This window comes from Poecilia reticulata, chromosome 18 (assembly GCF_904066995.2).
Source record: "Poecilia reticulata chromosome 18, P_reticulata-male-v2, whole genome shotgun sequence".
Lineage (NCBI taxonomy): Eukaryota > Metazoa > Chordata > Actinopteri > Cyprinodontiformes > Poeciliidae > Poecilia > Poecilia reticulata.
This window is the reverse complement of record NC_088847.1, coordinates 17,960,636-17,987,362: the sequence shown is the minus strand read 5'-3', so window position 1 is coordinate 17,987,362 and position 26,727 is coordinate 17,960,636. Positions and strand designations below refer to the sequence as shown.

Here is a 26,727-nt window from a genome sequence, read left to right as displayed (position 1 = left end):
GACGCAACCCTGTGTCTCCAGTGCCGAACCATGGATTCGTTCACGCCGAGCTTATGTGCAGCGGCTATCGAGTGCCAGATCGATAACCTTCAACTTAAAAGCTGCATGAACTTCTACATGTTGTTTCCATAATGAGGGGGTATGAGTTTGAAAACATTTCTCCGTCATACCTGCTGCTAGCATACGCTTGTTCTAAATGAAAATGAGCGCTTTCTTCTTTGATTTACAATTTTGACTTCCAATGATTCGCTTCCTGCTAAAGCGCCCCCTGGTGGTTGAAGAAAAATCCACAGAAAAGCAGCACTGGGCTATAAGCCGCATGGTTCAAAGCGTGGGGAAAAAGTAGCGGCTTATAGTCTGAAAAATACGGTAATTCATAGAAAGAAAAATTTTGTGGGATTCATCATTGCTACCCTAAATATTATAAAGTTATATTCTACAGCTGAAAAAGTAAGAAGCAATAAGTTTTCATGTTTTGTTCTCCTTAATGACAGCTCTAAATGTGAGCTTTATATGAATAGAAGGCAGAACTAAGGAAATATCAAATGCTGTCACAGGAAAAAAGAAAAGTTTTGATGTTAACAGATTTTTCCTGTTACATATATAACAGCATTTAACTGCCAGAGCCAGGAAATAAATACAGGAGGAGTATCGTGTTAAAGCAAGAAGCTTTCTCATTAGAAAGACAAAACACGTTAAAACGAGAAACTTTCTCATTATAACAAGATATAAAAATAGTTCCTCTGACAGATTACGAGGTAAAGGGCATAAATCTGACTCTGAACAAACTCTGTTTGTAGTAGACGACCCTTAAACATCCTGCAAGGTGTTGCCATTTCGCCGTTACAACCTTTCTCATTCAAACCAGAACATATTCTGGTTTTAATGGGATATAAATGTTGTTATAATGAGTGTTTCTCGTTTCAGTCAGACACTGCTCCTGTATTTATTTCCTACCTCTGGTGGTTAAATGCTTCAGCCAGTGCCTGTAGTGATTAGAAAATAGTTAAAAAACAGCTTTTATTGATGCTGTTTTTTGTTGTTAATTTTACACGGACAGAAAAAGCAATGTGCTAAAATATTAGCAAAGAACATACTTTTTTACGGGCACTGATGAACCAAAAAGTGTATTTCTAATCGTAATGCCTGTATAAACTCATTTATTAATAAATCAAAAAGGAACATTCATCCGTCCATGAGTCCTACTATTCGAGAAGTACTTGAGTAAAGAGAGGTAGACTCTCCAAACCTTTGTTTAGTCAGATTAATAAAGCTTGCCTCCCTTTGGAGGATTCTGTGCTGTTTCCTCTGGGAAGATAACCTGTTTTACTATCATAGACGGGTTGTTTATTATCTAGCTGCATACTCTTGTTTTTTTTGGGTTTTTTTTATGCTGACGATTTTACAGCGAAAAGGATTGGGTACCAATTTACTAACGAGTCAGAGAACATCGCCAGAGTGGAGTGGAGACTTAGACTTTTCCCTCAATGACTTGAAACTTGACTTGGAGTCAGAAAAAGGACTTGAGAATGTATTGTTGGGTTGCAGTGGTGACAAGGTACATCAAGGCATCCCAGTGACACTCTCCTGTTTCTCAGGGTGGAGGATAAGGCATCCAGGAGGCAAAAGAAATCTATAGTCTCTCCAGTGATTCAGGATCTGCACCAGAATCTCCTACAAGTTGGAGACAAACAACACAAAACAAACAAAACTCCTTGGCTGTCGGCCTAAAAACAAAACTCCTGAACAAACTCTAAATTAAGCGAACAATGAAGGTTGTTTTGACAACGAGACATGACCCAATAACTGATTCGTAGTATGTTGCCGCTGCGAGGCTATAAACAGGATGTTTTCAGACGGAAGGGGTCACTGAGTTTTGAGTGTCGTCAGCAGGTTGCAACACAGACACAGAGAAAGTGGAAGTGGATTTTCTTTGGCCACACTGATGTAGGGGCCAGTGGACATCAGTGCTGTTCCCTGATAAAAGTCCAATTATACTGACCAGAAATGTTGGGGATGTCAAGGAATGACTGAGTGCTGTAAAACAGTCTCTGTCTTCACCAGTTGGGCTTTTGGTGGCTGTAGTGTTGCAGAGTAAGCTGGTGTGTCTAGTCAACACACAACCAACCTACACATTGTCAGTTTTACAGTGACAAGCCCATATTACCTGAAAAACATCACCAATCCAGACATTGTGCCTAAGTTCTTCTTAATGGACGACAAAGCTTTAGCCCATTGAGGTCACATCATTGGGGAACAGCAGCCGGTAGACTAGGGTATGTCAAATGGAGTGGCCTGTGGTTTCCCCATAGTAAGAGGCCTGTACTAAATCTCATAGCAGCTGAGTTGATATGTAAAGCCTAGCAACTCTGCAGCAAAGAAGCTCAATGACCTGAGAGTGGTGCTTCAAGAGGAATGGGACGCCATGTCTCAGCAGACAATAAGTTGACTTGTGAACCGCATAAGACGTCATCGTCGAGCTGTAATTGATGCTCAACGGCACATGACACGTTATTGAAACATTTATTTGTTGTGGCATATCCACCACTGTTGTTGGATTTTGTTTCAAGCACACAATAGGATACTTCAACTTAAATGTCCAACTTTTATGATGTGATATGATTGTAGCTTGAACTTTTTCAATAAATTTCACCTAGAAACCAAACATCCGTAACTTTTCGTGAGTGGTGTTAATCAGGACCTTCTGAGATCTCGATGAAGTTATAGATTGTCTCACCTACAACATGTAACCTCCCCATAGCATTTAAGCTAACGTGTAGTTGGTGCTACAGTGGTTGTTACGGAGTGAAGCTTCTTCAAACAAAACGGAGGCTCGTATGTCTTTTACTGAACTTTTCTGTTCAGTTCTTTATTGAAGAGCGAAAACGGCGACAACTGATAACGGCAACAGCAGTTCGTAACCAAGACAACCAAAATATCAACAAAGCAAGATAGTGACAAAACAGAACCAGATACTTAAGCATTCTTCAAAATAAAAGACTTCTTCTATTCAAATAAATCATGTCTTGCACTTAAATATATTTCACTTCATCCTTGTAATTATATACAATCATGTTCAATTCAATTAATAATAATCATGTAATTTATGCTTAACATATAATTGTAAATCAGTCACTTATCATACTGAACAACATATAAGTGTAAAAAAGTCACAACAGTGGTGTAGCAGATTTTTGACTGGATTTAGCTTGAAAAAGCTACTTGAAGGCACCTGTGTCTATATAGAGGTTCCTTACAAATTAAACTTGGGTTCTCTCTGCTATTTTGATTTCCACTAACTTTTGACTGAAAGTTCAGAGTACAGAGACTTTCTGCTGTGCCCACACAACAGGCCATTGAGACGGTCACCATCAATCACCTGGTGACAGTCACCTTTATGTGTGAAATCACCGTGCTGTGCTAAATCAGTCCTGCAGCAGCACACATGTCCTGCAGTGTGAACTTGTTGGCCTGCTATGTGTGGATGGCTGTAATTGTGCCACCCAGCTGTCTGTTGTAATCCTTCTGCGAACTGAAATGATGGAGGACGACAGATGGCTGTGTGCGCAGAGTTCTGGTTCTCCAAAACACACTTAGAGGGCCGTTCATCCCTCTGGATGACACGCAGGTTCGTTACTGATAAAAGTCAGCAATCGTAGCTATTTAAAAACACTGAGCGGATCAACAGATGGGCCTACGGATCGGACTAATAGCAGGCGGCCTGTGGTTTCAGGATGGTTTCCAGTGATAAATCTGTGACACTAGAAAATGTCTTGCATCAACTGCATTCATCTAACAAGATGAAGTGCAAATCAGCCGCAAGCACGAAGTCTTGACTACGATCCTGGTCCATTTATATCACTTAGACTCAATTTAGATGTAGATGTAATTACATATACCGAAACTCCCCTCTTGGAAAAAAATGTGGAAATTCATAACTTTTAGATGGATTTCTCAATGTGAGACCACATGATGGATTTGATCCATTTGTCTTTGAGCCCAGTCAGAGACGAGGTCCAGGATGCGCCTGGTTTCAGTTTGTCGTCCTGCGGAACCGTGACTGGACCAGGAGTTCACACACTTTAATAAGCTTCCTGCCATCAATCTTCTTTAGGCACAAATATTTGTCTTTTTTTTTCTTTAAACTTTGGCAGGAGACAAAACTACATCAGTTGATGAACTGAAGCAGATACACTCACTGGCCACTTTATTAGGTACACTCTCCTAGCACCAGGTTGACCCCCTTTACGCCTTAATGGCTTCCTTAAAACTTTGTGGCATGGATTCAACAGAGTGAGTGAACAGTTCCTAAGCTTTTGAAATCAATCAATCAATCAATCAATCAATCAATCAATCAATCAATCAATCAATCAATGTTTATAGTGCACTCTAATCACCCTAAGTTTCCAAGGTGGTGAACAGGTCCATAAAATAACTTTTTTTTTTTTAATACATTTTATACCACTTATGGTTATATTCTACTAACATTTTGGATGTGGTAGGCTGTCAATAAAGAAGCAATTTCTCCTTGAAAATCAAAAAGTTCCACTATATTCTCCTGCCAATGAGACAAACGCCTACAAACGAGTCTATAAGTGATGAAAGCATGTTTCACAATGTGAAGGCACCCTGAACTGCTGCACTGACCTGCTTATCAGACTTTTTAAATACCAGAAACAAGTCAGTTTTTCCAAAAACAATCACGTCTTTTTGTTCCACTCATATTTTATCAACATCCAAGTTTTAACGTAATCTAGACAGTTTACCAGATTGTGTACTTGAACGATTTCCACTTTCTCTCGATAGGAGTTAAACTTGCAGATGATCTGTAAAACGATACAATGCACGGCATATTTCACATACGACAAAAAAAAGTCCAGATCCTGAGATGGATCACCGGGGTGCCGGAGCCTCAGAGGAAGAAAACTTATCCAGCTGGACTCAAAAAAAAAAAAAACTTCTGCAAGAGAAATAGGAGTGAAGCCAATTAATAGCTGCTCCCTTATTACCACATTTGGATCAGTCTGTTGGTGTTAAAACATCTTAGACCAACAGAAAATCAAGGCAAAATCTTCTGAGTCTTCAGCTGAAGGCAGTCGTGACAGATTACTGATTGATTAATGGGAAGGAAGAAATCAGGAGGATGGAAAAGAAAAACACAGAGATGGTAATGAGGGAACAAAAAGGAAGAAAAGTTGGACACAAGAAAGGATAAAAGAAGGGAAAATAATGAGTTAGGAAGGTTCTGCTCAGACTGGCCGTTAGCTTCCTGCTGGTGGCTGCAGCAAAACAAACCGGGCCAGAGAGGGCCTTTTGTCATGTTTCTGATGTTTTGTTTCTCCTCACATGCAGAAATTATTGCTGTTGCACAATCCACATCCTTGATTTAAAGCTGCAATAAGTCTGTGCTAAAATAAACCAAAAGGAGCAAATCGTAAAACCCAAAGAGCCAGAAAACATAATTATTTGTCAAGCTGAAACAGACGATCGAAGTGATCTATATGTTTATTCATACGGAGACGTCGTTTGGTCAAACTAAATAACAGCGGGAAAAGCAATATTTTAAATGTGTGAAATGAGTGTACTTTGAAAAACCCGCAGGTTTGTATCAAAAAGGAAGACCAAATTCTTGTAGAAACGAAAAACCCGACACTTCATATCTAAGAAGGTTATTAGTTGATCTATTATGTTCATTCTGGCTGCTTATTTAATGTTTTCCTTCTGCTTCATTTGCTGAGCTTTCAGTTCAGACAGATTCTGCTCTCCAGCTGCCTGATCTTCTCGAAAACACTAAATCATAAATGCATTTTTGTCTGCAGCTCCTGTTCTTTGTTTCGCCGTCTTCGAGAGCGTATTTACGCTCTGCTGACTGCCCGTGTGAAACCAACACAAAACGATCCCAAATTGAATTGAGCTGAATGATTTGAAGCCTACATATGACGTCTTGCTTTCTGCCTAAGAGGTTTCAAACAAATGAGAAACTAATCTTTATTTTATCATCTATGTAAATCTCGTTTAACCTAAAATACACCATGAGGCATTCTGGCATGAACCATATTTTTTTTACTTTCCCAGGTAAAACTATTCTAAAAAAAAAAAACAAAAACTCACAATCTCAGACCGTTGTCAAATAACATCTATTTAATAAATACAGTAGAAAAGTAGTTTACATATTTACAGAAAATCATTTTCTTTTTTTTTTTTTTTGAAAAAAGTTCTTTTGCTTCCACTCTAAGAAGACGAGTTCGGTTGCTTTCGGAGGGTTTAATGCTTCGTTCTCCTGACGGGTTAGTGAAGCCTCCCAAACTGCTCTCAGGTGAGATGTTTTCTGTCCAACTGGAATGAGATCCGGACCAAAATCCGTAACGGCAGCAGAAGACGGCTGGACTGAGCGACGGAAACAGCCAGTCAGTTGTCTGCCTCACTGCATCTTACCAGAAACCGATTCAGGCACCTGAAAAACATGAAAGAAAGTCGTCAGCATGTTCCATTACTGTGGGGGGAAAGTATGACCAGCCGCCGTGAGTCACTGTACGTCACTCGGGCACCTTCGCCTACATCTGTGCAGGACTTGCTTGCGTCTGCGCCGATAAAAGTCGTCATGCAACGTTACTTTTTATTGCTGTGTTTCTGACGGAAAAACCTAACCTTTAACATAAGATTGTATCACCAGCAATAAACTTCTTTGTTTATCTTTTGCCCTCAATTGTGTTTTGTAACCAGTGCTTAAGTCTTTCACGTGTCTTTTTGAGCGAAATCGAAAATTCTCTGGCTTTTGCGCAATTCACGCCAAATGCAAATTCTGAAAGCATGCTTCATAGAATTTGATTTCTGTTTGCATCTTTTTCTTTGCTGGTGTTTATTCATTCAATTCATTCAAAAGCTAATGTTTGTTTTTCACTATTTCCTGATGCTCTCTCCTGTAATGCGATCCCAACAATTTTGTATGCATGAGAAGGGGAAAAGAAATCAACTTTTTGACAAAAAAAAATGTTTGCACATTTTTTTTATCTTCTCAGAAAATTCAAATTTTCATGTGTATATGATTAAAAAAAAGAACTTGAAAAGACTTTTTAAACTCAAGAAAAAGGGTTGAAAATGTTAGAAAATCATACATTTTTGACATAGTATGTTGAGAGCTACAAGCTACATAATATAAAGGTTGGAAAGAAAACATGTTGACAAAATGAAAAGACCTCCAAGGGTTAAACGTGTGTGGCTTAAAAAGAAACGCTCAGACATTTAAAAAAATATCCACTTTTTTTAAGATCTTGTGTTGCAAGTATTGGCCTCACCTCCTTGCAGGGCATCTGACTGGAGTATCTCCATGTCCAAAACGCTGAGTTTTTGTTTCCACAACATGCAGCCTGCTCATTATGAAGGCCATCAGTGGAGTGGAAAAGTCTTTGGAGCTCCTCTTGCCCAGAGGTCCTTTCCGCTGCACAGGCCTCATCAGCCTGTTGTGTTCAGGAGGAACGATCAGCTTCACCGCCATGGCTTTGACAGAGCAGGAACAAATCCGTCACATCAGAGCTTCTTGAAGCTTCGGCCTTTGAATGAAGTCTGTGTGACGCGGTCAGCTAAGTGAAAGAGCGGCGTTGGGACAACCCGGGTCAAAGTCTTGTGTTGATTGGAACACAAGACTCAAAGCACCTGTCGCTGGGCGGCGAATAACATTCTTTGCTTATCTTTTTGACAGCCAATCATTTTCTTTGCTTTTTGATAGGTGCCATACATGGAAATGTGTTTCTCTTTCCCCCACACAGACCATTTACAGAATGTAGGTGAATTGGATGACCTTTTTTAGTTTTGTTTGTGAGCGACCGGATAAAGGTTGCAACCACCTGCAGAGTGCTTCCACATAAGTGTAAAATCTGCAAAACTTAGTAATGATAATAAAGAGTTATGGTGGATGTTTTTTGTCCCCAGATGGATGTTATGCATTTTCAATACATTCCCACAGGGGCAGACGGCTGGAAAAACACAGCAAATGACGATACACACTGTAAACATACAAATGATGTAAACTCCAAAACACACAAACGCAAAAAAACAAAGGGATTTGTGAAAAAAAAAATCACTCTTTGCAAAAAAAAAGAGAGACTTAGGCCATTACTTTAGGAAATGATAAAGTGCTCTTGCAAAATAAAAAAATGTGTTGCAATCACAGGAAGTGGTTGCAAAAAACTCCAATCAACAAAACAACAGAGCTGTTCTAAAACATGAATGAATGCATCATTCTGCTTTAGCTGTAAAATATGTGCTGCAGATCCTTTATGGTTCGTAAAGGGAAAGGGCTCAACGATCACACTCTTGTGTTTATTGACGACGCTGACGCAGTCGTTACGCTCCAAGTTCGTCACACGAGCGCCAATAATATGCTTTGTTGTTCTGCTTGTGTTGGTGTGACTGAACATGAATGTATCCAGAGTTTAAATACCTGAATAAATCCAGTAAAGGCAGCGTATGAACAGGTTTATTAACCCTTGCAGGAACATTCTCCAGACAGCAGACTAGTTTTCTGAGGTCGTTATCACCCCCAATGCTTCCACTTCATGTATCAGGGTATAAACAACTTACCGGGGTAGATAGTTGCCCTCAGAGATGCCCTGGCATGGGGGTAGTTTTGGATTGGAGTTGTAGGCGGATACTGCCAGGCATCTAAAATTGGAAGTATTTTTCAGAATTAAAACACTGCCACAGCAAACATGTGTTGTTAACTTTGCATTGGACTCTGCAATAGATTTTAAATTGCTGGCATATTTTTACAGCCACCTGGGAGAAAAGAGTGAAAACTTCCTAAGAAAGTGATGTTTTGGGGTTGTTTTTCAAGCACCAAAGAAATAACGATCCTAATATTGTTTTTTATTACTAACGGATTCTTTAGAAGCAATTCACAGCTTGGTTTAGTAAATATGTGTGAACGTTACAAATTTCTTTCACTGAAGTAATTATCATTCAGTTTCACAGTGTAGGCGCCGTGTAGGAAGACTTTGGTCGACGATGCTAACATGGTAGCAGTGAGTTGCCATTCAGCTTCTATGACTGCGTTGCTCTTGGCTCTCCAAAGAGAAAAAGGCGTTCAAAGACAGACGCATGCATCATTGAAGAAGGTGCCGGGTATCATTATGAGACGTTAAAACATGAGAGAAGCGGAGCATGAATGCAAAAGGATGTGATGACGGTGCCAGGAAAGCTTTTCATCCATCAAAAACTAGCCGTTTTTTTTGTTTGTTTGGTTTTTTTAACTCCCGAACTCCCCCGGGGCTTCTCGCCCCTGTTTCAAACGAGAGGCAGTGGGAGTCGAAGGATTTGCCCGCTCTCGTCTCCGTGTTCGCAAGGCCGACTGCACCCGGGGAGTGGGAGCAGTAAATCAAGTTGAGGGAAAGCTGGCAGCCAGAGCAGGAGAAGATATCTGGGCATATCTTCAAAAGGCTGCCAGAGGAAGAACATTAGATAACTAAATAGTCCACCGGGAAGGAGAGAACGTGGTGAAAGTGGAGTTTCAGTTTTATTTTTTTCCCACATTGAGCTGCTGAATGGGATTCTCTCTGAGTTTTGGATCCAGAAGAGCTCTGCAACAAACACAAAACCTTACCAAGTTTTGGTCTGCAAATATCTTAGTTCACTTGAAATAAGACAAAACTAACTTGCAAGTAACTGTTCAGCAAGATAGAGGTGATTTTTTTAAGAGAATAATTCCTTAACAATGGTTAAAAAATGCTGCTTTCACTGGCAGATTCTTTCACTTTTCACAAGACATTTTCCCACGTTTCAAGTGAAACAATCCAAATTTTTAGTGGGCGATTACAAGATTCCTAAAAAATCTTAAAACAATGAAGTATTTTTTCCTCGGGTTACATTCAGACACCAACTAACATGAACAAATTATGTGTTCTGATCCTGTTACCATTTAGCAGCTGGGAATATGAGCATTTGTACTGGTGTTGCACAGTAAATTTTGCTCTTTCCCCCCCTGGTTGGTACCCAGACTGCGGAAACTGGCACCGGGCGGGCTCAATTATAATATCAGGTTAGATGTTATTTCTGTTGATTATCTGCTTTTGAAGACCCGACCTTCCCCTCCGAGTTCACTTCCTCTCCTCCTCCCGGATGAAACGCTTCTCTTTGATATCCGACTCGCCTCCGAGGTTAATGAATGAGTGGCCTGGTGCCCTGCTTAACGTTTACCCTGGCTCTTCGGGGCGCTGACGCACACACGCACGCTCGGGGTGGCTGTAAGAGAAAGTTCCTATTATTTTATTTTATTTTTTATTTTTCTAGCATTTTTCGTTTCAATTACTGAAAACCAAATACTAATAAACAGAAATCAAAATGTGGAATTTTTGTTCCTACGGATTATTAAGCGTGTGGTTTGGTTGTTTTTTTTTTTTTTAAACGACTCGCTGACCTCCAAAGCTAACTAACCTAAAAATCATTCACTTTAAAAAAAAATAAATAAAAAAATAGCTGCTTAATTTTAATTGGAATCCAGGCAGAAGTGTACTTGAATGTTTTAATGGCGGCTTCGTTGCCTTTTCTTGAGTCGTCTTTTGTTCCGACCGCAGTCACACGCTGTGCTTTCAGGGTCAGACGGACGACTGAAAATGTGCGAAAAAGCAGTCGGACTTCGAGGAGGGATTGTGAAAGATGGCCATAAAACCAACAACAACTGTTGACCGAAACCACTTTAAAAGATCTGACAAAAAGGTCTGGCTCACTGGAAGCAAAATATAAAGGAATTATGGGTAGTTTTAAACGTAAAGTGACCCCTTTTCTTGTTGCGCTGAAGCCTGGAGTCAATAAGTTTATTAGCTTCTGTTTATTCTCCTGCTCTCTGAGAAATAACCACAGCCTTTCAGTGTAGTTCCTTTGGTCACAGATCAAACGGTACGAGCCGTTTTGCTGCCCCTTGGGCTTTGTGCGCTGATGTTCTGTCATGCAGAGGAAAACATGACCACGGACAAATTGCGTCTGGATTTTTGGGGACAAGTTGTTCCTTTTGATTTTCTCCTTTATTCATGGTGGAGTTCTCAGACGAAATTGTGAATAAACCCACTTTTTTTTTTTTTTTTTTGACGAGCAGGAACCTCGGGGAACGGATTGGACATGGATGCTTTACAGCTGACACCCGCCTTGTTTTGATTTTCCTCGCTCTTCCTGCAGATTTAAGTCGATCCTTAAAGGTTTCCTTCGTCCCGCGGGTCACTTCCTGCTGAACTTCTTGTCACCAGAAAGCCAAAGCTCTGCATTAGCATGTTCTGGTGTTTTCTGGACTTCCTGTCATTCTCACTCTCACCTTTTTAATGATAAAACCTTTTTTTTTTTTTTTTACATTTTAATGCAAAGTGATGATGGCTGGATTGCTAACACAAGTGCATCTGTTCCTCTTTTTCCTCTTTGGCAATCAATCTGATAGTTGGATCGATGAACCAGCTGGACTCTGCTGAAGTGAAGTTAGCTTTTAATTTTGGGCAAAGCTGCATAATGCATGCGATCACCTCCAGCGATCTAAAATCAGTGACACTTCACCTCACAAAACTCAAGTTGCAAAGACATTTAGATTCAATGTTTGTGCTTCCGCCAAATCCTTTGGCTACGACTGCAGATCTGCAGCTTCTGCTCAGATTTGCATGAGCAAATAATAATCTGATCCAGTGGGTTTGGCACCAAAACAGCTCACTTGTTTCCTCAAGAAAATGCATTTCATGTTTCCGTTTTGTTTTTAAATCCCATTAACATCCTTTGCGTATTGTTTTAAGGAGGATAAATTTGATCTCAAGAAGCTGATTGTGTTTTTTCTCTCTCTGCTCATCACTAAAAGGGTTATGAGAACTTTTCGAAGTTGGGTTATGTTCACCTCACCCGGACCTCAAGTAAGCCTTGAGCAAAGACACCTGGTCAGCCAGGCTGGTTTCAGAACGGCTCCTCTGACAAACATTAGCTGGATTTCTCCTAATGTTTTGCACGCTTGACTTAAAATTGCTCTATTTTTTCCCCTTTCAGCATCCGTAGCAGAGAAGACAAACATTACTGCTACGTTGCCGATGTCTTCAGGGGTATTCATTACTTGTCGTTTTGAGTTTGATTTGGGGGAAAAAAACAAAGAAAAAAACCCAACATTTCTCTTCATTGTTGTTTTGTTTCCCTTGGTGCATAGTTTTGAGATTGTCGAGTCCCACTTTGGGAAAACTTGTATTCGCTTCTGTCAGTGTATTTTACTACTTTCTCACAAGTATAGGGTGAATTTTCCCATCATTCCTTGCTGATTTGCAGACCCCACATGCAGTCTTGTTGACTGTGATTTGTCATATGAGGTCTGGTGTAAAACATTTTCTTTATTAATCACCAGAACCACTTTAAATAAAAGCGTTACATGCAGTCCCACAGCATTTGGTCGCCCTAATGCGCCAACACGTCACAGTTTGTCGACTGAGGCTTTTGCCCATATTCTGCTCGCTTACATGTTGTTGGAGAAACATCAGCGGTCTAATTCACTGCAGTTAGGAAGTAATGATTGTAAAGTTTTAGACCAGATTTTTAAAGTCTTATTTAAAAGACGGTTTTGTGATTCATTCCCATGAAAAGCCGGGGTCGGGTTTTGCAACAGTTGCTAAACAACACTTGAGGTTTTTTTTTGTTTTTTGTTTTGCTCTGTGATGTTAAATCTACCATGCGAGGAGCAGAAAGTCTCTGTTTCGTGCTGCCTCAGAGGCACACAGCTGACCCGCTCCTTTGCAGGTTGTTTCTGAGCAGCTCAGGGCTCCTGCACCGTCGGTTTTGTGCATCTTTGAGAATGCGGGGTCTGCTGCGCCGCAAATGGTCCCTATCCAAGATCCGACCCGCCGCCCATCCCTGAAGACGGGGATTTCTGTGATACTCCTGGCCGTGTGATTGTCATCAGAAAAGTGGGGACGACGAAGAGCATCCACCAAATACACGGGGCGTTTTAATTAATTGATTTATTTAAATTTACACACAAAAGAAAAGAGTTTCATCGGTGTGGTGCAAGTCACATAAAAAAAAAGTTTCCACCTCCATTAACTAGTAGGAGCGTCCTGAAATAACTTTTTAAAACTTTCCGATACGATTCTGATATCGCAGCTTTGAGTATTTGCAGATACCGATATTGAGCCAATGCGATATCACCATGAATCAAAAACACTTTTATTACTTATTTTGTAGCGTGGATTGTGAGAATGCCATATTTACATAGAGGGTATATTTCAGTGCTTATTCAACATATTACTTTTTCTGTAATCAATAGAAATGAATAAGACGGCAGTATTTCTTGCATTGATGTCAATGACTTTTGAGACTGTCTTTGTGTTCCAGGTTGCTGTGTGGGCGGGTGACGGGGACGCCGTCTTCATCAGGGAATACACTCTGATCCGAAGAGATCACCTTTCAGAAGAGCCCCTCCCCGGTGGCGGACAGAAGCCAGAGGACCCAGTAAGCTCACAATAAAACTTTAAATTTTCTACAAATAATCAGTTAATCAATCAGACGCTATCATAAATGATTACTTTATGGCTTAAAGTAATCATTTAAAACAGCTCATAAATCTGTTGCAATGTGTTTTATGTAACTCTCCTCCGCACCAAAAGAGTGAGGGGGGCCAGGGGGGGGGGAAGCAATATTTATTTAACACCTCAGTAATGAGCGCCAGTGAACGATGATTGTGAGGCTCTGACTTGATGCGAAGCAGAGCATCCTGGGTAATTACAGGCGTTATTCCCTCCTCATGTTTGCCTTGATGAGACACGAATCATTTTCGTAAGCTGTGATGTTTCATTCAATCGTTCGCTGTAGCTACGCATGTGAACGTCGCTGGAGCTTCAACTGACTGTCCATTTGTGACGTCTGCAGAGGAGAGTGGAAAGTCCTGTCTGAGCATCTTTCACTCTCTCTAGTTTTATTTTTTTTAATGGTAAAAACATTCTAAATGTTTTTTTTTAATGAGTTTTCAAAATGAAACACCACTGGGTTCCTGTGTTGTTGTCTTGAACGGATCATTGACCAGATGTAAAAGTGTGTAAACATCACTCAAGAGTGTGGGAAAATTTTTTTATTTCTTGTTTATCCTGTCCAGTTTTTGTATCCTTCCTTCTTGTGTACTTCTTGTTTTACTTTTGTTTCTATATCCTTTCTTCCTTGTACACTTTGTTCCTTTCCCTCCTTCCTTTGTTGTGTCCTTTGTTTTCGTCCTCCTTGTTTCCTTCTTCTCCTTCCTTGTCATTGATGTCGTACTTACATTCCTTCATTCCCTGAATACTTTGTGTGATTCAGTTTGATTTTTCAGTTTGTTTTTTTTATTGTTTCTTCCTCAATCATCTCCTTTCTTCCCTGTGCTCTTACTCCTTTTGCAGGTGTTTCTGATTCCAAAACTGCATTTTCTTACCGACATTTTTGACATGCTCAACAAAAATAATCAGTGAATAAGTGAACACCGCTGTACTCTGCAAAGTTTGGAGTGAAAAAGTTTGGATTTTGGAAATTAACACAGATTAAATACAGTCCTTTCTGCCATTACCCCAACATCTTTTATAGTCGGTTTTCTTTGCTCAAATCTAAATGCATTTTGATCCAGTTCTCGGTGAATTCAGCTCAGTACTTTGTGTTGTCTACACGCAAACAGATCCGAGAACATCTCTCCGTAAAAGGTCAATTGTTTTCCTCAGTTAGGTAAGTCACTATAATGGTTGAAATCACAGAGAAGAGCCAGGATATTACTGGTTTTTGCAGCTAAGTGGCTGCTAATGACAGCTATTAGAGTCTCTCTGCAGTAATGAGTAGTGGCCCAGCATGAGGACACGTCTTTGCTCGGCCTGCCCCTGCATGTTTCACAGACCGGAGGTTACATCATCTTGCGGAACGATTTTGTTTTGACACCTTTTCTCTCCCTCTTATCTTTTCATAAGATTCTGGATGATGTGTTCATCCAGAATCCATCGCCCGACTGTAAGTCAAGAGTTTCACCGTCTTTACACGCCTAATTGCACAGCAGGCAGTAACTGTCAGGGTGTTTTTTTTTTGTTTTTTTCTTGTTCACTTTGCTTTTATTTTTTTTGGTAGGATTCAGGATGAACAAAAGCTGGGGGAAGTTTCTGCTGCTGGAATAGAGTCAGGAATGGGATTAATAGAGGTCATGGTGGTGAGAAGAGGGAGCACTTAGTGGCCATGGCAGCAGCAGCAGCAGCAGGAGGGTCCAAGTTGCTCCGCTGCAAACTGACTTGGCAGCTGTGTTTTGCAACAACAGGTGGAAAGGGCATCGACTTCACACAATTAAACACAGAATTTATCATCTTTAAAATGCCATGTATGTTAGCTGCTGCAAAGCTGGGATTATTTGGGCTGCAGTGGGTTTTTCAACACATACTCTTGTCATCTAAAGGGATTTCTGTTTTTTTTTTTCATAACATTTAACAAGTGTGCAGTACTTTTGCAAGATTAACAAATCTACTTCTGGAATATGACCATGATGTTTCTGATTTCTTCCCCCCAAAAAAAGCTTGCATGAGCATATGCACCTGTGAAGTAATTGGAAAAATAGATTGATTTGCTCTGCCAAATAAAGTATTTACCCTCTTGGATATTTTAACCTTTTTTTTGTGTTTACAAATCAGCCGTAATGAACAAAATGTGTCTTTTCTTGACAGAAAATGTTTCCAAAGAAAATTTTAAAGTCAAAGTGAAAATGGGTATTTCTACAAATAAAAATCTGTAACATAAAATAATTGATTACACAAATATTCACCCCTTTCATGTGACTGACCTAAGACAACAGACGATGACGTCATAACCTCGTCCGTCTTCATCACTTCAGGGTCACTTTATTATTATTGCCTTGCATCAGGTGAAAAACATAAAAAATCAAACAAAAAAAACCCACAATCTCTCGATGTAAGCCGTCAAAACAGAAATGAAAAAAGGGAGAACATCAGATGCTCGGCCCCCTTTGGAACGTCGGTATCCTGGAAACCAGCTGATGCCGATTAGGTTAAGTGAGAGCGTTGGAGGTATAATGGAATCACAAGTGGTGTCTTTTTGGCTTTTTAACTTCAGCATGTTTTTGTGTTTTGGTTTGAGTCCAAACTGGGTTAACTGTGTCTTTGGGAGGTTAAGATTTTTATTTATTTTTTGCTGAGAGACAATGCCTTCGTTTTTTGAAAGAACTAAAGAGGAATGCATTGACTTAGGAGAATTTGCCTCCTAGGCTTGCTTATTTTGGTTCTCAGACTCATGTTTGATGCATATGAAAACAGCATGGAGGTGCAGGCATTAAAAGAAAAGTGCTGAGCACTGGTGAATGTGGTGCAAAGCCATGTGGCTTTGGATTGGGGGATCATTCTCTCACCCCCGTGTTTGTTCCAGCAGCATATGTGTTCAGTAAATCTTTGGCCCGCACCGTGGCACCGCGAATATCTCCCACTGCTTGATGTGGTTTCACAGCAGTGCACTGTGGGTACTGGAGCGCTGCTGCTGAGGTAAAGTAGACGGGGACGGGACCTCACCACAACACCCACATTACAAACACGAGTGTGCGTAAACCGTTCTGCTGGCCGCGTGTTTGTTACTGGCTACCACTTTGTGCATATTTGCAGGAGAGCTGCGTCTCATGTAATCCCAGATTTGTTTCTGTTTGCTTGCTGACATCTGCATATATTGCGCCGTGTTATTCAGAAGTGCATGTGTTAGTGATTTCGGGGCCTTTAGCGTTCAACGGTCCCACATGCCACCAAATCCGTGACTTTGATTAAAGGGGAAACTTTCATTCTTTGTCGTTTTTCTCCTGATCTTCTGCTATATCTTTTCCTCGTTGGCATGTGAAGTCATGCAAACAGTTTCTGGGTGAGTGATTGATTTCTGATTGCTTACATTTCTGGCCCTCCGCTGCAGATGTTCCCCTCTGCGTCTGGCATGTACTCATTCACAGGCGCAAACAGACAGGATGGTCGAGAGCCAGAAAGTATTTGCTTTGCGTTTTGGCACCGCACCAACTAATTGGTTCTTAGTGGAGGTGATTGTTACTCTTTTTTTTTTTTTTTTTTTCTGGCTCAGTATGTGTGGTTGGGCATGTCATGGAGATCATTCAAGGCACTTGTTATGAGTGTGGTTTCAATCTGGCTGAATTAGGGCTTTGTAAGCAAAATTAAATTTCACCGCAGTTTTCAAAACAAAGCTATTGCAGCAAATTTATAACATTTCAATCTGACAAGTTCTTGTTTTGGATATGCAACATACTGCTCCTCTTTGTCTTTTGCAGCTTGAAACATTTTCCGCCAGCTTCCAAATAAATGTCATGGAAATTTTGTTTTCCGTTTGCGAGGGGCGAGATAAAAATCTACAGCGAGGTGCTCACTGCCTTTGATAACTGATGTAGTTCCCAAATGTTAGCTTTTGCGTAAATCCACAGAGTTCACTCTGTTCAGACACCCAGGAGCAAGTAGTCAGTCTGCAAGTGTTAATCTCCGTTACTGCATTAATTACCTGCTGCTGACAGATCCCTACCACCCATACAGAGCAGAGTTGAGGCGAAGCACTGGAGAAGCTCCAGTAAAATTTGGTATTTTCTTCTCAATGTGGGTCTCAGGTTATTCTGCCTTCTGGACACGTACAGCGCTGGAGGAGAACATGTGTTTCTGTTGCCTCACCAAGACTGAACAGCTGTAACCAGTGTGAGTGTTGGGCAATATTCATTTTATGTACTGTTAGCCCTTCTTCACAAAACATTTTGATATAATTTATTGTTGCATGTAGTCAAAAAGGCTTATCGGACAATATAATTTGAGGCATTTTTAAATGTTTTATTCATTTCTCCACTCTCATTTCTTAAATTGAGATATAAAATTTCCTCTGAATGTTAAGTATATTGGTTCTTCTATGGACACAGCAGAGTGGAAACTTTCCAGATGAAAGCTGCTTTCATTCTACCCCACACACATCCTTTCTTCTTTTCACCCCTTTCTCCTTCTAGTTCTCTTCTTTTTTATGTTCTACAACTCTTCCTCAAATTCCTTCCTTCCTTGTTTCCTACTTTTCTTCTCTCCTTGTATCCTTCCTTTTTTCCTCCATTTCCACGCCACATTGGTGCAGTAATTCATGCAAAGTCAACTTTATTTGTGTGGCACATTTCAGCAGCAAAGCGGTTCAAGGTGCTTGACATGATAAAAATATAACACAATAAATAAGCAAAACAAACATTACATTACAGTGGCAGAATAACGAGAAGTAATGAAAAGTTGTAATTCAGACCAGAATTAATTAATGTTTCAGTTATTATTAATCAAAGGCAGCTCTAAACAAGTGGGTTATTAGCCTTGTGATACTGGCTCCCGGACGAGCCCCCATTTGGCTCAAAGGTGATGACAAAAATAGGAGACAGATGAGCGGATCTATACAAATAATAATTTGTTTATGGAAAAACATGGCTGTGGGAGGAATAAAGCGCCAGTCTGAGAGGGGTGTGCACCAGCACTGCTGCCTGTTCTGGTCTAATCCACAGACCAACCAAGCAGATCAGTAACTGGCAGGACCGAACTGCTTGGTTACCGATCACTGGGCTTTAAACACCAGCCCAGTGTGTTCAATTAGGGAGCCAACCCAGCCGCCTGCTTCCTGAAAAGAAGAAGAAAAATGAGGACACCTAGAGCGCTGGAGGGGATCATCATGCTTGATTTAAAGCAACTCAGTGTTTTGGCAGCTCTGCAGTTTTCTGGAAGTTTGTTCCAGATTAGTGGAGCATAAAAACCAAATGCTGTTTTTCCATGTCTGGTTCCAATTCTCAGGATACAGAGTAGACCACAAGTTACTGAGTGGTCTGCAGTAAGTCTTTCTCTAAGCTGCATTTTTCTTGGGAAATTTTAAGGCTTTCACATCAACTTGTTTGTGTTCTCAGAACCTACAAAACTGTAAAAAAGAAGGATTTTATCTAAACATGGTGTTAAACTCATCAGTGCATTGTCAGCACCAACCACTGCAAACCCGTGTATGCGCTCCCGAACATGGAAAAAATAAAATCTGTGCAGACTTCCACATCAAAGGCTTTCACAAACTTTCACCCCCCCCGGCTCCGCTCTTACTCACAAGCGTTTTCTGCTCCCAAGGAGCCCTGTGCGAGAATGTAATCCGTTCACAAACCACAAAATTGAAAAATGACCCCCTGACTCGCTTCCAAACTGAAAAGTGAACAATGCTTGCAACACAAGTCGGTACACTAAGACCAAATCTTTATACAAGACAGAGGTAAGCCATTGAACTGAAACAAGCATAATTTAAGGATCTCTTGAGGTCGTGTTCAGCTAAGACTCTCTTCTGTAAACACTCCCTTACTTACACTTGAATTTGCTGCAGGTCATAAAACGCTGCGGACAGCAGGCATGCAAAATCCTTTCACGTTCAACTCGGCACAAGTCCAGACTGATGCAGTCACGTTGGCAGATCAGGTAGAGGTGTGCCAATTTGATCTCTGATCAGTTGTTCAGATTGCATGAATTAAATAACTTTGTTGTGCATGGTTTTCCCATAACTATGGAAGGAGCTGCTGCTTACCCAACAAACATAAACTGAGGATGATTAATATGTTCAACTAGAGATGAACATAACTGTTATTACGGCTGTACAAATAAAACTTCCCAAGCGACTGCTTTTCATTAAGCTTACACATGAAGTAAAACCATAAAGTCGGTTCCTTTCAGTTAATGACCTTTGGTTTTATGCCAGCTGGAGTTGCAAGACATTTATGGAAGGAAATCACAGTCATCACAAAGACAGCACCTTCTAAGGCATCGTGATTTATGCTTAGACAGAGGCAGAGCAAGAATTTAAAAGCTTTCACATTAAACGTCTAAATCCACAAATAGTATGAGGCATTACTTCCTGTCTTTGTTTTACCGAGCCAGGTGGAGGAAGTGTGGGTGGTGAGAGACGGGTGGGAAGATTTCATTTTTGGAATATTGGGATTTTATTCTACCACTGCACACCTTCCATGGTTTGGAGTGAATTCAGCATGTCCAGGGGAGAGCTTTTTGTTGTTTGTTTGAATATTGAGGATAAACACAATGTCTGAATGGGTCTAAATTACTTACACAATGATCCTTGAGAATCATAAACCAGCTCAGTTGCTTCTTTTTTTTTTAGAAAAGGAATCAGGCAAATATGACCTAGATCCAACTATTATTATTATTAGCCGATATGCATCCCACTTTTTCATGACGATCTAAACAACCCAATTTTAAAAAATTTCATCTCACAAAAAAAAAAATCTGATTTCTGCCAAGTCTGTAGGCAGAACTAAATATTTTAACGTATCCAATAGTTTTTCATCTGCAGTCAATCATGTCGTATTTTATTTGACTTTGACGTCTCATGATTCTGCACCAGAAGAAGACAGACGGGATAAATCTGCATGTAAACAATGCCTGAAAATTATAATTCTGAAATTATAAAGAAAGTCCGTGTGACTGCATCACATCATAACTCCACCACTCCTGGTCCAACTCCTGGGTGTAGACTTATCAACTCCTGTAGATAAGTCTACACCCAAACAGACTTATCTACAGGAGTTGCCGTCGATGCTCCACATAAAGCCTTTTGTGCTTTCTTTCTTATTAGCTTCTTTTGTCTTGCTGTGATCTTGTGGCAATACTTTCGGGTCCAGTTGATGAATAACTTTAAAATCAATCCACAGGTGGGAGCATCCACATCAACGTCACACAGCTGCGCAAGAATGTTATGAATGACCATGCCAAAAAAAAAAAATGGGGGGATTTCAGCCAACGGACTACGTGCTGTTTTGCTCGGTTTGCTGTCCCGGCGTTTTGGGGTGTTGAGCGATCTGTTGGCTGCTGGAGGGTGATTGTGTTATGGGGACGCTGTGGATTTTTTCGGGTGTATTTGATGTAAGATTGGCCCATAGGAGCCTGGGCCTTGTATTGGCCTGCCAATGCTGTGTCTCAAGTTGCAATTTTATTCCATGTCTGCAACCTTGGCAGGCCTCGCCCGGACGTCCTCCTTTTGTTTTCTTTTGTTTTTACCTCTCTGTCCCTCTCATCTTTGTCACTTTATACAAGAGTGGTGGTGCTTGGCAGCTGAAGGAGGAACAGCTTATCCTGCTCTCTCCCGTCCTTACTGATAACTCTGCTTGTGGATTATTCTTAAAGTCACAATTTTTATGGTTTTATTCACATTATCGACATCATAACTGGATTACTTCAAACCTAAAGACCAGGAGATTTTCTCACTTCTATTTTTACCTCACTTTTCTTCACCTCCAAGTTGAACTAGGGCAAAATGCCCCCGTTCGACCCCAAGGACATTAGCAGTATTCTACAACGACTTCAGTTTTTAGAAACAAAGATTCAACGGCTGGAGGTGAACTTTGAGATCAACGCTACCTGTGGATATGAAACAACTCTTCCTCAAATCAGCGGAGAGGTTGTACACCCCGCACCAAGCAGCTCACCCTGGATCGCTCAGGGAGCCAAGCCAAAACAAAAGTCTCACACTGCAGATCCCATGAGACGACTAACGGGGAGAACCCCTCACCTGGACGATTCAGCGTGGCCAGCTCTGAGCAGAAACCCACCTTCAACCTCCACACCTGTTCCGCCAAAGAATAACAAACAAGCAGCCGGAACCAAAACGACTACACCGAGCCCACTCCCAAGGACAAAGCGACCATCCCGAGCCTCAAAACATCATGACTCCGTGGGAATCCCACTGAAAAACAGATTTTCTGCACTTCAGCACGAGCCTCTGAGTGAAAATCCACCTTCAAACATCAGCAATGAGGCTAAACCAACGCATCCACCGCACAAAGCTCCGAAGGACAAAGTGACCACCAGGAAAACGAAAGGTATGCCAAGAGTGCTTATTGTTGGAGATGAGGCAGTAAATAGAATCAGTCATGTTTGCAATCCCAAGAAAACGAGAGTGGTTTCTTTTCTTGGTGACACTGTATCTGATCTGACCCGCAAAGTGCTCTCTCTAACCACTGATCAGCCAAACATGGAGACTTTAGTTGTGCATGTTGGAGCCAACGATCTGGCAAAGCAAAAATCCGAGATTCTGAAAAAGGACTTTAATATTCTTCTGGACACTATGGGAAAATTAAAAATGAAGTTATTTCTCAGTGGTCCAATTCCATCGCCTCAATGGGGAGACGAAAAACATTCCAGGCTGCTTATGATAAACAAATGGCTGATTAAAACCTGCTCTGCCAGCTCAGTGACCTTCATCGATAACCTCTGGATCTACTGGCAGCGCTTTCACCTCTTTGGAAGAGGAGGACGCAATCTTAACAAACCCGGAATAAGGCTGCTCACTGCAAACATTTTTCATTTTATCAACAAGAACAACAATGTGACCATCGCTTCAGAAGAACAGGCTCAAGGATGTCTGATTAGGATGGAGCCCTCCGCATATCAAGAACAAACTATTCCAATACAAACTGATAAAACATCGGCTGTGAACAGAATGACTGGTTCCCCTGCGCCTTCCCCCATCCCACATCTTTCCCCCCTCCCTTCTCCTTCCACCCTCCCTTCTCCTTCCCCCCTCCCTCTCTGCTCCCACACTCACTCACACTTATTAGAAAGTGACCCACTAAAGAGAGTCGGGCTTCACCTGAGCCGCTTGAAAATGCTGGTGGAGAATTCAGGTCAGAGAGAAAGACGGACGGACTCTTTCTCATCCCAGCTGGATAGTATGGATCAACAGGTTCGCCTCGGCACAACTCTCACTTCATCTAAGCCACCTGCCTCTGACCTCCCTGAAGATCCAGCACTCCGCATTTCTGAGGTCTGAGACCGGGGTCCAGATATTATCCTTACACCCGTCTTCCTCCAGAATGTGTCTGGCCCCCCAACATTGCGTAGCAGGACAATACCTGTCCGGATCACTACAAGAACAGTTACAAAAAACAGAAATACAAAAAACAGTGGTCTTAATTCAAACCTCAGACTGATCCCCTGTCTAAAGGAACCTCAGACTGAAGAGCTTTCAGCCTCCGAGTCACTTAACCTGGCTCTTTTAAATACCAGATCTCTCTGTTCTAAAGCTCTATTAATTAATGATTTCATCACTGAGCATAATATTGATGTTTTATTTCTGACAGAAACATGGCTGAATGACAATAATGAAGCAATCGTACTAATTGAATCAACGCCTCCCACGTACAATTTTTTAAGTGAAAATAGAAAACACAAAAAAGGCGGAGGCGTAGCTTCAATATTTAAGAATACCATAAACTGTAGTAAAATCTCTTTGGGTAATTTTATGTCTTTTGAATATCTTGGAATCGAGGTAAAAGGCCACAAACGAACTTTGACACTAACTCTATACAAAACACCAACATATGTGGAAAATTTCTTTGAGGACTTGAATGAGCTTCTATCTCTCATATGTATTGATTACGATTGTTTGCTAATTGTCGGTGATTTCAACATTCATGTTGACAACCCCCAAGACCGAGGGGCTAAAAAGCTCTGTAATATATTAGAGAGTTTTGGTTTAACACAACATGTCAAACAAGCAACACACACTCAGGGACACACACTGGACCTGGTTATCAGTAAGGGTGTGAATATTTCCAATGTCTCTGTAACTGATATTGCCCTGTCTGATCATTTTGCTGTTTTCTTTGACAGTTCTTTATCCGTTAACCCACTTGAACAAACAGTTACTATCACAAAACGTACTTTCACAGAAAACACAGCAGAAACATTTAATCAAATCTACTCTTCTTCCTCACTCTTAAGTTATAGTGACGTAGATAAGTTGGTGGATGATTTTCAGTGCAAACTTTCAGATATCATTGATTACATTGCCCCCACTAAAATGAAGGTTGTGACTGGTAGGAAGAAATCTCCATGGAGAAATGCACAAGTAGTTCAATCTGCAAGACAACTCTGCCGTAGGGCCGAACGGAAATGGCGTAAAGGTCAACTGCACGTTTATTATGACATCTACAAGGAAAGACTACGTAACTATCACACAACACTGAAACATGCGAGAGAAGCTTTCTTTGCAGATGTCATAAACAAAAACATTAACAATGCTCGAGCTTTATTTGCCACTGTTGACAGGCTCACAAATCCTCCAATGACGTTACCACCTGAACTTCAATCTATTGCCGCCTGCAACAAGTTTTCTAGTTTCTTTTCAGAGAAAATTCAAAAGATCAGAGGATTAATCTGCTCATCCACTCCAAAGACAGTACCAATGCTGTGCCCAAACAAAACAAATGCAGGAAAAATGACCCAATTTCTACTACTAAATTATAAAACCCTAGAAGAAATTATAAGTCAATTAAGCTCCAGTTCCTGCTGTCTGGATGTCCTACCCACACATTTCTTTAAGAAAGTCCTGCCTGTTGTTGCTAATGATCTGATCCAAATAGTCAACTTATCGCTCTCTTCAGGTGTTTTCCCCCAGGCTTTGAAAACAGCAGTTATCAAACCACTTATAAAAAAGAACAACCTAGACAAATCCCTACTGCAGAATTACAGGCCAATCTCCAACCTCCCATTCATCAGCAAAATTATTGAAAAAGCTGTTTTTAAGCAATTAAATAACTTCCTAACAATAACAAACTGCTTTGACTCCTTCCAGTCTGGTTTTCGTGCTCACCACAGCACGGAGTCGGCCCTTGTAAAAGTGTTCAATGACATCCATATAAATACAGACTGTGGGAGAACCACAGTGCTGGTTCTGTTGGACCTCAGTGCAGCTTTCGACACTGTTGACCACGACATTTTACTGAATCGACTGGAGAGTTGGGTCGGACTCTCCGGTCCAGTGCTCAACTGGTTTGAATCTTACATAAAGAACAGGGATTTCTTTGTATCAATTGGAAACTTCTCATCAGAGAGGTCAAAGGTCACATGTGGGGTACCCCAAGGTTCAATCCTAGGACCCCTTCTTTTCAATATTTATATGCTCCCTCTGGCAAAGATTATAACAGGACATAGGATTAGCTACCACAATTATGCGGATGATACACAGCTCTACATCACGATGTCACCAGGTGACTCTGAACCCATCCAATCACTGAATAGATGCTTAGAACAGATAAATGTGTGGATGTGCCAAAACTTTCTCCAGCTAAACAGAAACAAAACTGAAGTTATTATCTTTGGACCTAAAGAGGAACGAACTAGAATCAATGCACAGCTTCAGTTATTACAACTAAAAACCAGCGATCAGGCCCGAAACCTGGGAGTAGTGATGGACTCTGACCTGAACCTTCAGAGCCACATTAAGACAGTCACAAAGTCGGCCTTCTATCACCTGAAGAACATCTCTAGGATTAGAGGACTTATGTCTCAGCACGATCTAGAGAAACTCATCCATGCATTTATCTTTAGCCGCATTGATTACTGCAACAGCGTCTTCACAGGTCTGACTAATAAATCAATCAAACAGCTGCAGCTGATCCAGAATGCTGCTGCTCGGGTTCTCACTAAAACCAGGAAGATAGAGCACATAACACCAGTTTTAAAGTCCCTACACTGGCTCCCTGTAGCTCAGAGAATAGACTTTAAAATACTGATGTTAGTTTATAAATCTCTGAACGGTTTAGCACCACAATACCTTAAAGATCTGTTATTACTGTACCAACCATCTAGACCCCTCAGATCTTCTGGTTCTGGTCTGCTCTGCATCCCCAGAACCAGAACCAGACGAGGAGAAGCAGCATTCAGTTTCTACGCACCACAGATTTGGAACAAACTTCCAGAAAACTGTAAAACAGCTGAAACACTGGGTGCCTTTAAATCTCAACTTAAAACCCACCTGTTTAGAGTTGCTTATGGCTAAATTAGGGTTAGAGTGCGGGTTTTGATGTCTTCCATGTTTTTATGTCTTTAATGTTTTGAATTTTTTTTTTTTTTTTTTTCTTCTTTCTTTTATGTATGGGGAAGAAAGTGAAAAATGAGGGTGGAAAACGATGAAAATTACAGTGGAATGGAAATGGAATGGAACCAGTTAAAGTCCGCGGGAGGGCAGACTCCTCTAACTATAAGTTAGTTAAATTCTGTGTGGGACGGCGGCGTCCTCTGGTAAGAAGTTAAACCCTGAGAATCCTAGGCACTGTCAGGTACAATAAAAGCAGTTAAAGTCCGCGGGAGGGCAGACTCCCCTAACTCTAAGTTAGTTAAATTCTGTGTGGGACGGCGGCGTCCCCTGCTAAAGGACGGCGGAGTCCTCTATGAAATAGTTAAATTCCGCAAAGGACGGCGGAGTCCTCTATTGTTAGTTAAATTCCGCAAAGGAAGTTAAACCCTGAGAATCCTAGGCACTGTCAGGTACAATAAAAGCAGTTAAAGTCCGCGGGAGGGCAGACTCCCCTAACTCTTGTCATGATCCGTGTTTCTATGTGTTTATTTTCTAGTTTCTGTGTGATCCTGTTCCCTGTTAGTCCTGTCTCTGCGTCTTTCCCCGTTGATTGTCTCCCAGGTGTGTCTCGTTCCCGTGATTGCCCCGTGTGTATTTAGTCTCCCCTGTTGTCTGTGTTCTTCGTCGGGTCCTTGTCAACTGAATGTCAATTGATCGTCTATTGATGTCACCTGTCTCCGTGCTGCCAGTTTCCTCGTGTTGTTCCCCGCTGTTCCTTGTCTTTGGAATTATTCATTAAACATATGATTTTCATCACATCCTGCGTCTCTCCTCACCTATCTCCACATCTCCTCCTGACAGAAGGACCCGACCACTAAAGGGTGAGAAACG

At 41.1% G+C, this 26,727-nt stretch overlaps 1 protein-coding gene across 4 annotated transcripts in view; it reads left to right on the top strand.

Moving 5' to 3' along the window:
• The window catches only part of adamtsl3 (ADAMTS-like 3), a 126,764-nt gene that overhangs the window by 40,454 nt on the left and 59,583 nt on the right, over nt 1-26,727 (top strand). For 3 of the 4 annotated variants that reach the window (XM_008435860.3, XM_008435859.3, XM_008435861.3), the window contains exon 1: nt 12,757-13,452. In XM_008435860.3, the coding sequence (XP_008434082.2) occupies nt 13,270-13,452 (183 nt within the window). In that variant the 5' untranslated portion in view covers nt 12,757-13,269. Of the gene's footprint in view, nt 1-12,756; nt 13,453-26,727 lie in introns of those variants that run through there. The other variant, XM_081598904.1, reaches the window with a different exon arrangement.